Source organism: Hetaerina americana, unplaced genomic scaffold, assembly GCF_022747635.1.
Source record: "Hetaerina americana unplaced genomic scaffold, ioHetAmer1.1.p SCAF_54, whole genome shotgun sequence".
In the NCBI taxonomy this organism is placed as follows: Eukaryota; Metazoa; Arthropoda; class Insecta; order Odonata; family Calopterygidae; genus Hetaerina; species Hetaerina americana.
This window is the reverse complement of record NW_027287139.1, coordinates 2732029-2749281: the sequence shown is the minus strand read 5'-3', so window position 1 is coordinate 2749281 and position 17253 is coordinate 2732029. Positions and strand designations below refer to the sequence as shown.

Here is a 17253-nt window from a genome sequence, read left to right as displayed (position 1 = left end):
TAATTGGTATCACTAAGTTTTTCATTGCGGGAGCTATTATACACGCAACAGTCAGCTATTATGATATCAAAGACGAACACAATATGGAATACCTTACAAAGTCTATTTGAAACAACCATGTTTCCGTGTAAGCTAAATGTATCTTGCGCGTCCTTCAAATAATTTCATAATGATATACCCATAATAGCAGAAACTCATTCTTATTATACTGGTACGGAGTCTAGGCTAGAAGCCTCCGACACCTGGTGCTGGAGGAGGATGCCTAAGATCCAATTGACAGATATAATAAGAAATGAAGCAGTATACAGAAGAATGAACTAAGAAAGGACCTCATGGAAGATCAGATAGGAAAGAAGAACCAGATAGATTGGCCACACCCTGAGGCAGAATGGATTGATGAAGAATATAATAGAAGGAAAAATATAGGGAGAAGTTCCAAGAGGAAGGCCAAGGGATAAATACATGGGACAAATAAAGAAGAAAGTGCATTAAAAAAATTACCTGAAAATAAGCCAATCAGCATCAGATAGGGTAATATGCAGGGCTGCAGCCAACCAATCTTAGGATTGAACGGCCAATAATGACGGTACGGAATGAGGTCACGCAAATCGTTTAGCTTGAATGTAAAATCGTAAGAATATTTGATCAAACAAATCAGTTCAGAGTCAGATGTGAGCTCAGCAGGCTACCAGGTTCAAGCATGTTAATTTGAAATATTTGTTTAAGTAAAGTCCCATTCCGAAGTCTCTTATTCACGTTTAGGAAACTTTAGCACATTAGAACGTCAGCCCACAGGTAAAGACAGAATTGTGCCGGCTACTCAAATCGTGCGTCGATCAAAACTATTTTCTCTCCAATGTTTTGTTCTATAGACAAAAGGAAGGGCAAGTATGGAATTGCTTACCTTATCTGAAATTTTTATGAAAAAATGGGATTGCGAGCTCTTCAATTCTAACAACAAATCAGTGAAGAACATTCTATAGAGGTTGAAATACGTCAACGACGTATGATGGTATAGGAACGGCAATGATAGAGAGCTGGATATATTCCCGGAACTTTTAAATGCACTGCATACTAAATTCACATTTGAACCAGCTATATGAGATTCATATGAAGTACCTTAAGGCAATATTTCACTTAACTTTATGCCTTTTCATCTCTCTTTGCTTCCACGTAAAGAACCACGTCGCGGAAACAAATTCCAATATTCAATGGTGGTACTGAAGTAGAAAAAATTCTTAGATATTTACTCGAAATTTAAAAAATCATAAGGGATTTGGGCTGATTTGTCAGGAAACTCTTGCAAGAAGAAGAAAGCCTTTTAGGATATCAGACGTAGATCCATCTGGAGCTGTTACAATTCGCAGATTCCAGGGAACGGAAGAATATTTCCAAAATAAATACATCGAGATAGAGAAAAAATCAATGTGCCAAGAGGATTGAAACCGCGTGGTTTCAAAATGTGCTGAAAGTAGAAAGTGAGTGAGTCCAGCTTCCATCAACTATTGCGGGCAAACAAACCCATTCATTCAAAACAAATTAGATGCTGGCAATCTGTTGCTACACGTTATCAACGATCGGGATATTGACGGACTAGTTAGGAACCCATAAGTACTTAGCTGATTTATAAACTGATGCACAAAATATGGTGGTTCTTCCCTTAATTCTTCTTTCTCTTTATCGTTCTTAAGTCTTCCTGAAGCCCTTATGCGTATCAAACTTGTTCGCACGATTATTAAAACTACAATATTTTTGTCTTATAAAGAGTATCTAATTTAAGGATATGATATCGCTCAACTTGCTGCTTCAAATAATTAATAAATATGTATTTTCTTGAAAACACAAACTGATAGTGGATAAAATTTCAAATATAATATATTTGTGTGAAATTTTCCATTATTTTGTTTAAAACTCATTTCCTAGATCAAATATAATTCATTTTCACCCTCTTTTTATTCCCATGTGCTTATTAATCCTTAAAAAATGGGTGAAATGAGAGTTTATGACAACAAAATGCGGTTAAAATATTATTTTCCTTTGTATAGTGCAAAATTGCGACATTTTTCCGTGATTTAAAAAATCTATTTCTAAATTTGAAAAATAGCTAACTGCACTTTTTCAAACTTCAAAAGCTTCGCTACGTACACTCTGGCCTGCCTCAGAGGTCAAGTATTCGTTGCGTCACCAATGAGGGCACGGAGGGGCAATCTCAGGCCCCTCTCATCCTATCAATTCCGCCCGATGACAACAGAGCGTTGCAAACAGAAGAGGTCTTAACGAGCGGCAGACCTTGGCACTCCGCGCAGACCCCTAGGCAAACATATTTCTCGGAGCGAGGATGGAGGGCGAGGTAATAAACTATCGGGCCCGCGGTGTCGGGCAACAAAAGCTCCAGGAAGGAACTTCAGACAGATTCGAACGCTGCTGTCACCATGAAGACTCTTTTAGACCATCGGAATTCTGTATCAGGTAACGATCGACAATCTTAGTGCCTCATTATTACTTTGACAATAATACGCATTGGCAGCTAACGTGACTCCAAATCCGGCTCTATGTTTTCGGAAGAAGGAAGAAGTTGATCAGTGGCGAACGATTAGGGAATAAGTTACCGTAATTGGCAGTCTTACGAGTGAATCGTAGGAGATAAGTGAATGATTAGCTTGTTAAATTTTGCGACAGAAGCATGAAGATCCACAAGACATAATATCATTTTCATCCTGTTTCTAATTTCTGCGAAAACCGCAACAAATGTTTAGTTATAGTTGTCGCTTGACACAAAATATTCCATGGTTGTTGGATGTAACATGTTAAGTTTTCGTTTTCAGACACGGCAGTTGACTATGAGACAGCCATCAGTAAAGCAGGTCAGTAAGTGCACATTAAGCTACAAAATATACATTAAGCACTAGCTTGTATATTCATTTATTTCAGGATTATTTGATATTTTGTAACTTTCTGACGCATCTGCATGTCATATGCTAGAGTTGTCTAGCGTTTGGAAGTGAAATACTGTTACTTCTAATTGCTGTTTATCATTCAACGTGTCTTCAAAGCTTTCACGACACATTAGAATACGCGTCAGAATGCAATTTCTGGGGAGCGACACAGTTTTGCGTTATGTGCAAGTAAGAGGAGGTGTCATGGTGGGCAGAAGGGCAAAATATTCATTCCATCTGTTGGAAATATAGCGCCGATGAGTGGAAAGTGTGGGAGCCAAAAAACGCACAATTAATCGTAAGTTAAAGGTGTTTTAGTCCCAATTGTTTCGCCTTACTCATCTACATGATATATCCGTATCTTATTTTGTCAATTGCCTTTTAGCAAACATTAATATTCAAAAGCTTGATTTAATGAGTTATTTTTATTTTTTATGCGAGGAATCAATGTGCTTACCTCATTATTTACTTCCAAAATTTCTTCATTATCTCTTTTCATCGCATTTTAAATCTGCATGCTACATCGACAAGGTTTGTGTAAAAAGTATCGGTAGCAATTTTTTCCTGATCCGCGCGTGATTTCCTGAATTCAGACCTTCGGTTGAATATACGCATGATCGCACATTGTATTTATAATATGACAATGCAAACCATAATGCGAAAGACCAGAGCTAAAAATATGCTCCCGAAGATCTTGACGGACGACAAAGAGCAGAGTCGTGTGTGTCTGCTTGCGAAGTCCTTCAATGGCATCGCGACGTTTCCCCAAATCCCTTACAGTCCCGCCTTGACACCAACAGGCTATTATTTTTATTCCCTATAAGAGTGAAATCCTTCCTCTTAGGACCCCACCATGCCTGTTCTAAGTGCCGTCAAAGAAGCTTGCACGCGTACCCTTAAAGACCTTCCGGAGTTTGTCTACCACGGAACCTTCGAGTCGGGGAAAACCCGCTAGGGCAATATTGTGTCGACGCTCTCAAGGGATGCATTTTGATTATTATGAGGCATTATAGCATATTCAAAATAAATCTATTCTTTCAAAACAGTTCCCGATACGTTTTACGCAAGCCATGTACTAGCATCATGGACGTTAAAAGGTTTAAGAAAACACAGCTCATATTAAATTAAATATAGACTTTAATATCAACAAAAAGTTATTCGCTGAAAATTGATTATATTTTATGATAGCATATTGGGTATTTGTGTTCCCACTTCTTTCAAATTTTGTCCCTTGGTCAACTCCCTCCTTCTGGTAAATTGCTCATGTGTATAATGCATTTCGTCTTCTTATTTGCCTACTTCATAGACCATCTTGGTCCAAGACAATTCCAAGATAGGCAAACAATTAACATGACATATTTTTTCCCTCCAAACTTGGCGTGTAAACTTAGCTTTCTTCTTTATCAAGAATCTGTTAATCTGGACAATGTTTACATTAACTCATCCTATACTGTTCACACTGATTATCTGATGCGTTGAAAATCGGTTGTAAGTAACAGACTAGCTAATTGGCTTGGTCATTCGCAACTATAATGGTTTTATGAATTCCCTAATCGACTTCTATTTTTATTTCCAGTTCTTCCAATGCCTCCCCTTTCATCTATTTCCAAATGCATTCGAAAGCAAACATTATGATGGATGTCCCTCCATTAACCCTTTCCCTAACACTGTACATCCCGACTCTCTCTTCATCCACCACTCACACCTGAGAGGGGCACAGGTCGCGGGTGAATCTCCCACCTATCCCTGTAACATGCTCCCTTCCAATTCTCCCTATCTGACTCCTCAAGATACACTAGACAAACAATTGCTATTAATTGTATTCTATATAATAATTTCTATCAGTGACTATTGTGGCATCATATGTACTTATTTTCCTCCCGAAATTGAATTGATCTACCCGAAATATTAACTTGCCCTACCCCTCAATCCGTTTCTAAATGAAAATAAGTATTACCCTAGCGCTTTAAATCAACTCAGTTTTCTTATGTTTCCGCTTGGAACTTGCATCCTTTCTCACTTTATTTCGCCTGATATTTGTATCATTATTCATCTATTATCGTATTGATATGCATTACCCTTTTGCGAATGTTTGTGTTCACATATATGTACACATATATACAGTATATCTACAAATGTATTACATACGTATACACACATGTATATATAAATGTATTCATATATATATACATAAATCTTTGCATATATATATATATATATATATATATATATATATATATATATATATATATATATATATATATATATTCTGAAGACGACAGCCGAGCTGTGAAAACGTCAAATAACATATTGTGTGTCCTTTCTTTGTGTCTCTATATTCTAAAAATTTACATATACAGGGTTCGTCCGGAAAATAAGTGTACTGATTTTTTCCCGCCGCTCCAGGCGCGCCCAGCACCGTTCTGTTAACGCGAACCTCCACGCTCGACCCACGTCACGGAACGCGATGCCGAAGTTTTTGGAGCAGCGTTATTCCATCAAATTTGCGGTAAAGCTTGGGAAATCGTCAACCGAAACTGTCGGTATGATTAACCAGGCTTACGGGGAGTCAGCCATGTCCAGAAACATGATCTTTCGGTGGCACAAGATGTTCGTGGAGGGCAACAGGCCTGGACGCCCATCAACGACACTCACCGACGAAAATGTGCGTAAAGTTCGCGATGTACTGAGCTCTGATCGTCGTCTTAGTGTTCGGATGATAGCAGAGCAGTGTAATGTGCCAAAAACAATAGTGCACGAGATGTGAAAAATTTGTGCAAAGTTTGTGCCGAAAGTGCTCAGTGATGATCAAAGACTCAATCGTTTGGAAATCGCGACACAACTTGCGGATCACTGCAAAAATGATCCACATTTTTTAGAGAACGTTGTTTCGGGCGACGAGACGTGGATCTTTGAGTACGACCCGGAGTCGAAGAGACAAAGTGCGGAGTGGCACACCCCATCATCACCCCGTCAAAAGAAAGCTCGCATGAGCAAATCTCGGATCAAGGCGATGCTCATTGTCTTTTTTGACAAAAGGGGAGTCGTCCACTACGAATTTGTACCTGAACGACAAACTGTAAACGCTGCATTTTACGTCCAAGTGCTCGACAGGCTTCGAAAACGAGTCGCCCGCGTCCGGTCAGCGATCAAAAACATCTGGCGGCTGCATCACGACAATGCGCCGTCTCACACCGCGCTTGTCGTGTCGGACTTCTTGGCCAAGCACGGCGTGGCAACGCTGCCGTACCCGCCCTACAGCCCGGACTTGGCACCACCGGACTTCTTTCTGTTCCCGAAGATGAAGAGGAGTTTGAAAGGAACGCGATACGGGACTTTGGACGCCGTCAAAGAGGCCGTGACGACGTGTCTTCGAGAGGTTCCCGATGATGCCTTCGCGGGAGCATTCCAGGAATGGGAACGCCGCTGGAACAAGTGTATCGACTCACAAGGGTCCTATTTTGAGGAATATTAGCTTAAGATATGTAAAAGTGTAATAAATTTTTTTTCCTGAGCTCAGTACACTTATTTTCCGGACGAAATCTGTATATATATATATATATATATATATATATATATATATATGAGTATATATATATATATATATATATATATATATATATATATATATATATACACACATAGCACAATACACAGTAACACACAATATAGACACACAAAAAAAGAATAACACTCACACGTTATTTCTTGATATTTCGACGGAAACACTTCGTCTTCATCTGAAGATATAGAAGTAATTACTTCTATATAAGTATTACTTCTATAGAAGTAATCACTTCTATATCTTCAGATGAAGACGGAGTGTTTCCGTCGAAATATCAAGAAATAACGTGTGAGTGTTCTTCTTTTTTTGTGTTTCTGTATTGTGTGTTACTGTGTATTGTACTATCCGGCACTTCCGTGTTACGTCTACGAAAGCATATATATATATATATAAAATATCCCTCCCCGGACTTCAACCTTGTGGTGGAAAGGCTTGTGCGCTCCGATTACCCCTAGAGCTGTGCTGGCGGGAGTAATAATAATTGCTCCTGGTAGGGTCACCCATGCCAGATAGGTCGAAGGTTAGGAGCCAGACGAAAGGAAGTCCACGCAGCGTCTGTTCCTCGGTGAGGCGGCTGCAATGGCGTCTGACCCCAGTGGGGCGGCCAGTAAGTGATTGTGTCACGTTAAAAACACTATTGAGGAAGGCAACATGAAACCACCTCAATTATCATTCCCAAGATTTATAGGATGGACAAACAGAGATTGCGAGTCCTGGCAACTACGGGGCTCGGCCCAATCGGCCGTGTGTCGTGCCCGGAATCGGGGAAAGCAAGGCTTCCGTGGTCCTCATCCCACGAAACCCTTTCAAGGAAAAACCGGCAGCAGCAGGACAGAAGACGCAGAAGAAGAAGACCAAATTAGTGAGAATAGGAACGCGGAATGTTAGGACAGGGAAATTGGAGAATGTTAAGCGAGAGATGGAAAGGGGTAACATAGATATTTTAGGTCTTTGCGACGTGAGATGGAAGGATAGCGGGGATTACTGGAGTGATAATTATAGAACAATATACAGCGGCGGGGACGAGAGCCAACGAGGGGTTGCCATAGTATTAAATGAAGAGGTAGGAAGAAGGGTATTCAACATAGAGTCACCTTGGTTAATATTCAGGTATACATGCCACGGAGCAACTATACGGAGGAAGAGGTCGATAGGATATGCGATCAATTAGAGGACATAATCGCGGATGTCCCTTCAGGGAAAAATTTGATAGCGATGGGGGATTGGAATGCGAATGTAGGCGAAGGAAGAGATGGTGATGAGGTGGGGGACTACGGTTTAGGCACGAGGAAAGACCGCGGGAGAAAGCAGTTGAGTTCTGCATGAGGTAGTGGTTAGTCATCATTAACACTTGGTTTAGACACCACAAAAGAGGCAGATATACATGGAAAATACCAGGTGACTTAGCATTATAGTAGTGAGATTATATCCTGGTTAGACACAGGTTTAGGAACCGCGTGATAAATTCGCACAGCTTCCCGGGTGCGGATGCGGACTCTGGCCACAATTAGTTGTTATAAAATGTAGAATTCGATTCAAAAAGATAAGGCAGGGGCGGCGGGTTAAAAAATGGAATGTAGAAGTATTAAATGGTTTGAAAAGGAAGGAATACAAACAGGCGGTAGAAGAAATCATGAAGGATGGTAAAGAGCTGAGTACTATCGAAGAAAAATGGGAAAGTATCAAGAAAGGGTTGTCTAAATCCGCAAAAGATACTATTGGAACCATTAACGCTAAAAAGACTAGGAAACCGTGGATCACGGATGAGATGATTGCAAAGATGGATGAGCGGCGAAAAGGGGAGAATGTAAATACAGAGTTAGGCAAAATGAAGTACACAGGGTTTAACAATAAATTGAGGCGGGTAACAAATAAAGCAAAAGAAGCATGGTGAGAGACGCAGTGCGAGGATATGGAAAGTCTCCAGAGGAAGGGTGAAACTGGTGCGCTGTACAGCAAAGTTAAATCTTTATCGGGAAGTAAGAAAGGAAGATCTATACCAACAGTTAGAGATAAGGCGAGTAACATAATAGTTGATGGAGGAAAGATCCAAGAGTGATGGAAGGAATATATAGAAGAACTGTATAGTAAAGAATATAGACCAACAAAGTTAGAAATATAAAAGGAACATGACGTAAGGGAAGATAGCTTAGGTCCAGACATACCAGACGATGAGATAGAAAAGGCATTATCGGAGATGAAACTAAATGAGGCCGTGGGGGTGGATAACATTACCGCGGAACTATTGAAATGTTTAGGAAAATTTGGGAGGAAGAGGCTATATGGACTGATGCGTAGTATCTATGAGGAAGTAATCTGGCCGGAAGACTTTGTGAGATCAGGTTTAGTTCCTATTCCGAAAACGGTAAAGGCTACATCATGTGAGGACTACAGGACAATAAGTTTGATATCCCACGTAGCTTAAGTTGTTCTCAGGATCATAAAAAAAGGATAGAGAGTAGGACAAATTATTACTTAGGGGATGATCAGTTTGAATTAAGGAAGGGGAGAAGTACGCGTGATGCCATTGCAGTAATGAGAGAAATATGGAATACAACCAGGAGGTATTTGCCCGTTTCGTAGACTTCGAAAAAGCGTTTGATAGAGCAAATAGGGAAAAACTAATAAGTATATTGCAGAAAATAGGAATAGATTGGAGTGACAGGACGCTAATCAGCAACCTATACATGTCTCAGACTGCACAGGTGCGGGTGGGGAACGGGGAGTCCGGATGGGCAGTGTTAGGAAGAGGTGTAAGGCAGGGTTGGCCATAATCACCGTTGCTGTTCAACCTGTATGCAGAGGAAATGTTTAAAGAGGCATCAGAAGAACTGGAGGTAGGAATGAAAGTGGGCGGGGAATTCGTAAAATTAGTTAGGTTCGCTGATGACCAAGCTTTAGTGTGTCAGTCAGCCAATGGGTTGCAAGCATTGCTGATTGAATTGGAAATTCAGGGCTACAGGTATGAGATGAGAATCAATATTAATGCAACAAAGGTTATGCGATTTTTTAGAAAGAAAAAGGCTTAGCTAAACATTAAAATACGAGGGCAAAAAATAGAGCAGGTAAAACAGTTTACGTATCTCGGAGGTGTTTTGGACCAACACGGTCAAAGTAGTAGGGAGGTAAGGAGAAGAATTGCGCTAGGCGAAGAGGCTTTCACAAGGAGGAGGGAGTTGATGACAGGGATGATGAGTAAGGATATTAAGAAAAACCTCGTGAAAACCTTGAAATGGAGCGTAACTATGTACGTGGTGGAAACGTGGTTATTGAAGCAGGAGGATAGACGTAGACTGGAGGCTTTTGAAATGCGGGTGTGAAGAAGAATGGAAAAGGTGAAATGGGCATAGAAGGAAACAAATGAGGAAGTACTTAGTATGGTAGGTGTAGGGAGAGGTTTTCTAGGAGTAATCGTATGGAGGCAGGATTAGTGGATGAAGGGGGTATTGACCGGCAGTGGGATGTTGAAGACTGTAATAGAGGGGAGAATGTTAGACTAATAAAGAAAGGGAAGAAACAGGATAGGGATGTTGGACGGGATGAAGGGAGGATGAAAGAACTCAGAGATGAAGAAGTACCTCATATAGAGTAGTATGCTGGATTTTGTGTTTTGTTAGGAGTCACAAATTATTTATTTGGTAGTAGTGTCCACCCAAAAACTACCTTTACTGGTAGATTTTCTAAGAATAATGATATTTGTATATATATATATATATATACACACGAGGGTCATCCGGAAAGTAGTACCCGTTCGTGAAATAAAGACACAAAAGTAAATATTAACAAACATAAAAAATTTTATTTGTAAGAGGATACTTTAAACTACTTCTCAACATAATCTCCAAGCAAATTAAGGCATTTGTCATAACGTGTGACAAGTTTCTGTATTCCTGCTGCATAGTCCTTCGCCGCCAGCTCATTGAGATACGCGAGGGACCCATCTTGCACAAATTTTTGCATAATGCAGATGGTGTTTAACAATTTCATGAACAATTGTTCGAGAAACATTGGGAAAATGCTCACAGATGTCATCAATTGTGACGCGCCGATCGTTCCTCACGAATTCGTCAACTGAGCTCACCAGTTGGTCTGTAATGACAGACGGTCTCTCCGAACGCTCATCGTCGTGTGTGTTCCCCCTCCCCATGTTGAAGTTGCGACACCACCGCCGAACAGACGACTCGTCCATTACATTGTCTCCATACACCTCCTTTAATTGGCGATGAATATCACATGGGCGAACGTTTCTTGCATTGAGGAATTTAATCACTGCCCTCACTTCACAACTGGCGGCGTTCTCAATATTTTTAAACATTGTAAACAATCACAGAAACAACACAGGCAATGCTAGCGTCACTCAACTTGGCTCAGAGAAGGCAGACAAGCCACTGAAGCTATCTGACCTCGTCCAGCGGCTACTCGCGTCGTCAGCACTTCATGCGGCACGAACGGGTACTACTTTCCGGATGACCCTCGTATATATATATATATATATATATATATATATATATATATAATGGGCTGACACAACATAACACAAATAGAAAAGAATAGACACATATAAAAGAACACTTACACGGTAAATTGTTCGAGCTTTCGGCCCTCTCAGGGGCCTTCTTCAAGAGAGACTGAAAATATGCTATGGATCAGGAGAGGGGAAAGAGTTATGGGCGTGGAGGGGAGGTGTGGAGGGGAGGTGTGGAGGGAATGCTGGGAGGAAAATTAAATATGGCGGTTAAGGGTGGGAATTTTAAAGGAACGGAAGGATAGAATGTAGGCGGATTCACGAGTTCTCACCTCTATGTTGGTAGCTGAATCAGGTAGGGATTCTAGGATGCTGAGGGAAAAACACTGGTCGAATGAAAGGTTGTGGGAATTGGCGTGTGAAGGGATAGGAAGAGATGAGAGTGAGGCAGAATTACAGGAGTACCGGTGATTATTCATTCGGATGGATAAGGGGGTAATGCATTCACCTATGTAGAAGGAAGTGCAGTGTTTGCATGATAAAAGATAAATAATATTTTTTGAGAGGCAATTAGCGTGGGAACGAGGTGGGGGGGCTATGAGGGGACGTAGGGAGAGGGGAGTAGGCATAATAAGAGGACAGGTTTTACATCGGGGGCGGTTGCAAGTTGGGGAAATATTGGGAAATTTGTCACGGGGGGGCGCCAAAGGGTTGGTGGATCTCAGAAGGTTTTTGAGATTGGCGGGTCGTCTGTATGCGATAGATGGGCATTGGGGTAGTAAGGATGAGGTCGCGTCATTGTCATGTAAAATTGGAAACAGTTCTTTAAGGAGGGTTTTCAGTCTGTGTGATCCGGGGTAATAGGTGGTGCAAAGGTTGAGTCCTGCGTCAGATGTGGGCTTGTTATTGTGTGGTGTGTGTGGTCGGGTGGAACGGTGGATTTTATTTCGTAGCAACTTTTCTGGGTAACCGCGTTTGAGGAGTGCAAGGTGTAGATTGGCAGGGTATTTGTTGAGAGTGGCTGTGGTGTTGCAAATTCGGTGTCCGCGGATAGAGAGAGAGTTAGGAATCGAGCGTTTCGTGTGTTGAGGATGACAGCTTGTGTGGTGTAGGTATTGCTGATGGTTAGTGGCTTTGATGTGTACTGAAGTAGTGAATTTGTTGTTTTGAAGTGAGATGTCTGTGTCAAGAAAGGTGATTTTGGAGTCTGAAATGGAAGAGGTGAATTTAACCGTGAAAGATGAATTTAAGGCGGATAAGAAGTTGTTGAGAGAGTCAGAGCCATGTGTCCAGAGAATAAAAATATCGTCTATGTAGCGGACCCAGAAAAGAGGTTGAAGGGGTTGCTGTGACAGGAAGGTCTCTTCGAGATGGCCCATGAAGAGATTGGCGTATGATGGTGCCATCCTCGTTCCCATCGCTGTGCCTTTTGTCTGTAGGTAAAAACAATTTTGGAAAGTGAATGCATTTTTTGTTAGGACGATAGTGGCAAGATTGAGGAGAAATTCCGTTGAGGGGCGCTGGGGTAGGGGGCGCAGAGAAAGATAATGCCGGCCCCTGAGAGGGCCGAAAGCTCGAACAATTTACCGTGTAAGTGTTCTTTTATATGTGTCTATTCTTTTCTATTTGTGTTATGTTGTGTCAGCCCATTATTGTGCCGCTCGTATGAGTTTTTCCGGACAATCGTTATATATATATATATAAGTTTGTATATATGTGTATCTAAATATATATATATATATATATATATATATATATATATATATATATATATACAAGGTTTATTCTTTATTACAAGGTTTTATTTTATGTGTGTGTGTATATATATATATACACGCACACATAAAATAAAACCTTGTAATAAAGAATAAACTTTGTATATATATATTTAGATACACATATATACAAACTTATATACACATATATACAAACTTATATATACATATATATATATACATATATATATACATATACATATATATATACACATATACATATATATATATATATATATATATTAATATATATATATATATATATATATATATATATATATATATATATATATATATATATGTATAGAAACACAAGGTTTATTTTTCATGCATACTTATACGATAATTTCACTGAAATAATAAGTTTTCCATCTTCAGGCCAAGGGAAATTCCAGTTTGGAGTGTTGGGTGCTTGTGGCCTGTTTTACGTTGCTTGCGCTTTCCAGACATTCTGCATCAGCTATTTATTACCATCGGCAGAATGCGACCTCCGGATGACTTCCTCTGACAAAGGCATCCTCAATTCATCGCCATTCATCGGTAAAGCATTTGAATGTTTAATTATCTTTACTGTATATTTATTTGTCCCGTAAATGTATTTTGAATTCGTAGTATCCTTATATACAGTGACAACTTGTAATAGGTTTACTAAACATTCTCCAATCGGTCTAATCGGGTCTAATCAATTTGCCATTAAGCAAGCAAACTCGCCCCCAGATCGCTTTGGATGCGAGCGAAAGAGTCGAGTCGATTGAGGAGCGAACCTTCAGATCGACCAGGACGGCCCAAATTGTGAGGTTTAAACGGAGTTATCTGACGATCGCCACGATCTGACTTCTGACTTCTTTCTACTTTGTCGAAGGACGAAATAAAGTATAATTGCAATTACAGACGGCACATTTGCGCGATGTCTTGGAACGCGGACATTGGTGAAAATAGTTTTGACTAAAATATCTTGGTAAATAGTGTCATCATAACTAATGGAAACTTTGCAGGTGCGAATCCCACTGAGTATGGTGGCGAACCCGCCATAGAAAGTTGGAGAAAGTGGATAGAGATGGCGAAGATCGAAATGTCAAACCCGCGCCGGTGGGCTCATCGGGCCGGTCACCTCGCCACGTGGTTCACAGATCGGACGGACCTCAAATCTATCTGCGATCGCTTGCCAAATCCTGTAAAGTCATAAGAAATCGAAGATTTTAAGAACTGTTTGAGTGTGCTGGAAGAACTAGTGCGAAATAGGTCTTTCCCGACCGATGGCTCGCAGCAGCAAGGACACTAAACACAACCAGTGTGTTGAGTGCCATCGCTGCGTCGACTAAAAAGGAGTGCTAGTCAAGCCGGCGTTGACTAGTTTTTACACCGAAACTCTGTAGCTGCTCATTGAGGATCGCGGTCTAATACCTAACGAAGCCAATTCTTGGTACAACGGCTTTATACCTAAGCCTGTTTCACTTAAAAGCGGTCCGACTAGCCCAAATATTTTGTGTGTTACATTTAGAGGTGTTGGACAGGGCCGCATTTCACTTCCGTTTTCCTTACGTCACCGATATGGTGTGATTTTGATGAATACCCGCGTTTAGGGGAGAAAACAATTCTACAATAGCTGACCCCTCTGGCACCCACTTTCAAACCGTCGGGTTTTTTCTCTTTTTTTTTAAGCATACGATAAGAGAAATTTTCTTCCAGTGCGATCGCTGATCTCTTTATTTGGAATTAGGTTGGAAAATCCAAATAAATCAAAGAAACTTAAGTAGGTGGACTTTTTGCTTATAAAATCCGACCAAAAGGAATTATTAACAAATTCAGATAAGCTATTTGAAAAATCTCACGCATTTGTCATTCAAATGGTAAAAATAGAAGGAAGTATGATATCGTGGATGCGAAAAATTGGTTATCTCGCCGGGATAGACGAGAGTTCAATGAACCGCGGGAGATACCGAGACTCCTTCTTCCAAGGAGTTATTTGCTAAGTCGCAATTCATAAATTTCAGTGGGAGCAAAACTCATCAGCCTTGACTCGGACTCGAACCTATATCCCCTCCATTTCCACCCTAGTGCTTCACCAAAGGAATCTCATCTCCTCTATTCACTGAGCTCAGGACGAAATGAGGAAAGATCCATCCAATCGAAACTTTAGTCACCGAAGTCAGCCTTTAAAAGAATCCATTGGGGTGGCAAATCAATGCCGGCTTTGAATGCCAAGTCTTCAAAAGAAGAAAGATTGCCACTAGTGATATCACATAGAGATAAAGAACAGTTGATTGCCATTCCGAATATACTGGTTGCCACCGGTGAAGAAGAGTCCAACGCAGTTCCTAATTTGCTTTAAGGCCTGCTATTAGATAATGAAATGGAAATTCTATGCAGCGGTACGACAGCCTCAAATACGGGTCGCATCACATTTGCTGCGATTCCAATCGAACAAAATTTGGACAGATTTTTTTCCCGGTCGGCATCATATGTATGCATTAGTTCTGCATTTGCAAATAAACTGCCTAATACGTTTTTCGCATAAAGAGTACATGGAAAAGTATAGATGCCAATTATTTTCAAGAGGGCCACCAATTAAGAGAAAAACATTAGCAAGTCAGAAAAACGGGAGTTGATTGTATTCCCAACGGAGAACAAGGAATACTCGTACAAAATAACCATGGGATGCCAACTATCGCGAACTTGTTCAACTTTCATTATTGCCTTTTGGCGGACCCTGGGAATGAAATTGGAAATCCATCCATCAGGCGCTATGCATTTGACTCAATGAATGTCAGGAGCAATATGTACATAAAAAGTGTTTTGACTGGGATCTAAAATTGAACCTAGTGGCGAAGGTCAGGTAGCGCTGACGGGGTATATGTTCATCCGTCGTAAAAATGCACCATAAGGTTAAAAAAGAATGCAGTGAAAACTCCGGATCAAGGCTTGGGTTTCCTAAAATCATCGAAAAACTGGCGAACCCAGCGATTTCAAGAGCATCCATTAAAATTGCGGTATTTATCTGATGAAGTGGCAGTTTTATCTTAATTTGATGATAAATTGAACTTGGAAATGGAAGTGAGGGTGGTTAAAAACTTGAAAATGTGAAAAAAATACGGCCTTGATGTGTAGCATAAGAACTCTTTAAATTGACGGCAAATTTGTTGGTAAGTGTATTTCCAATTGTAATTTAAATTCGTAATATAATTGTATCAATGCAATGTCCCTTTTCGAATCCGTTTCGTTTTATTTCGGGCAAGTGAATGATTACTTTTTTCATGGTTTTACCGACCAAAAATAAACTGAATTTTTGGAGACTTGCCCATCGACCAGGGAGAAAACAAGTGTTTTTTTAAATCGCAAACAAATAGTAGCCTCCATTGAAGCCGTTAGAGAGAGAGAACTGAGCAAAAAGTTAAGCTATTTCAGGTCTCGAATGGACTGCATGTGAGAAGCAACTCGGTAGAGCGGTCCCCCACCACTCAGGTGCACTTTAGTTCCGTCGCCTACGGGCATGCTTTGAGATATGAGGTGGATTTTTGTGACATGTGATTGTTTGTGGTGTCGTCGTACTAGCATGGAGCGCAGTGTCAAGCAACGCTACGCTGTGAAGTTTTGCGTTAAACTGGGGAAATCCGTGTCGGAACCCTTGAACTTATTAAACAGGCATTTGGGGATGATGCTTTAAGCCGCGCAAGAGTTTTTGAGTGGCACAAGATGTTTAAGGAAGGCCGGGAGCTCGTCGAAGACGAGCACTGCGTCGGACGCCCGACAACCGCTCGAACCGATGCTCAGGTGGCCATAGTGAAAAACGTTTTGGGCTCTGACAGACGTTTAACCATCGCCCTGATGAGTGAGGAGACCGGCCTTTCAGTCGGAACCGTCCACACTATTGTAACAGAGGATCTTGCCATGAGGAAAATGTGCGCGAAGTTGGTGCCGAAAGTCTTGAGCGAGGAACGTGCCACGGTGCGACTGTTGTGTGGCAGCTGCTGACGAAAATTGGCATGAAAACAATGCCTCGCCACCCCCCCCCCTACAGGCCTGAGCCGGCTCCACCTGACTTTTTCCTGTTTCCGCGAATAAAAAGGGAGTTCAAAGGATATCGGTTAGACTCCATCTAGGCGGTTCAAGCGGCGACGACAAAGGCTCTCAACAATATTCCGGAAACTGATATCCAGCGGGTTTTTGATGAGTGACAAACGCGCCGAACTAAGTTCATCGATGCAGGAGGAATATATTTTGAAGACTATTGAGTAGTTATAATGATAACTGCAATAAAATTTGATTTTTGGAACCAGTCCCGACATTTACTGTGCGGACCCTGTAGAATACAAGGACGTATTTACTTGTTCCGTAGATTTCGAAAAGGCGTTTAATAGATTGCATTATAAAAAAATAATGAGTACATTGCAGAAAACTGGAATAGATTGGAGAGACAAGAGTCTCATCCGCTACCTGTACATGCCTCAGGTAGCTCAGGTGCGACTGGGGAACGGAGAGTCAGAATGGGCAGTGTTAGGAAGAGGTGTAAGG

General features: G+C 40.9%; 1 protein-coding gene across 3 annotated transcripts in view; it reads left to right on the top strand.

Annotated features, from left to right (window-relative positions):
- Positions 1 to 2315: 2315 nt before the first annotated feature.
- The window catches only part of LOC139694761 (synaptic vesicle glycoprotein 2B-like), a 31981-nt gene continuing 17043 nt past the window's right edge, over positions 2316 to 17253 (top strand). For 2 of the 3 annotated variants that reach the window (XM_071593270.1, XM_071593268.1), the window contains exons 1-3: positions 2316 to 2469; positions 2826 to 2864; positions 13120 to 13281. In XM_071593270.1, coding sequence (XP_071449371.1) covers positions 2433 to 2469; positions 2826 to 2864; positions 13120 to 13281 — 238 coding nt within the window. In that variant the 5' untranslated portion in view covers positions 2316 to 2432. The remainder of the gene's footprint in view (positions 2470 to 2825; positions 2865 to 13119; positions 13282 to 17253) is intronic. The other variant, XM_071593269.1, reaches the window with a different exon arrangement.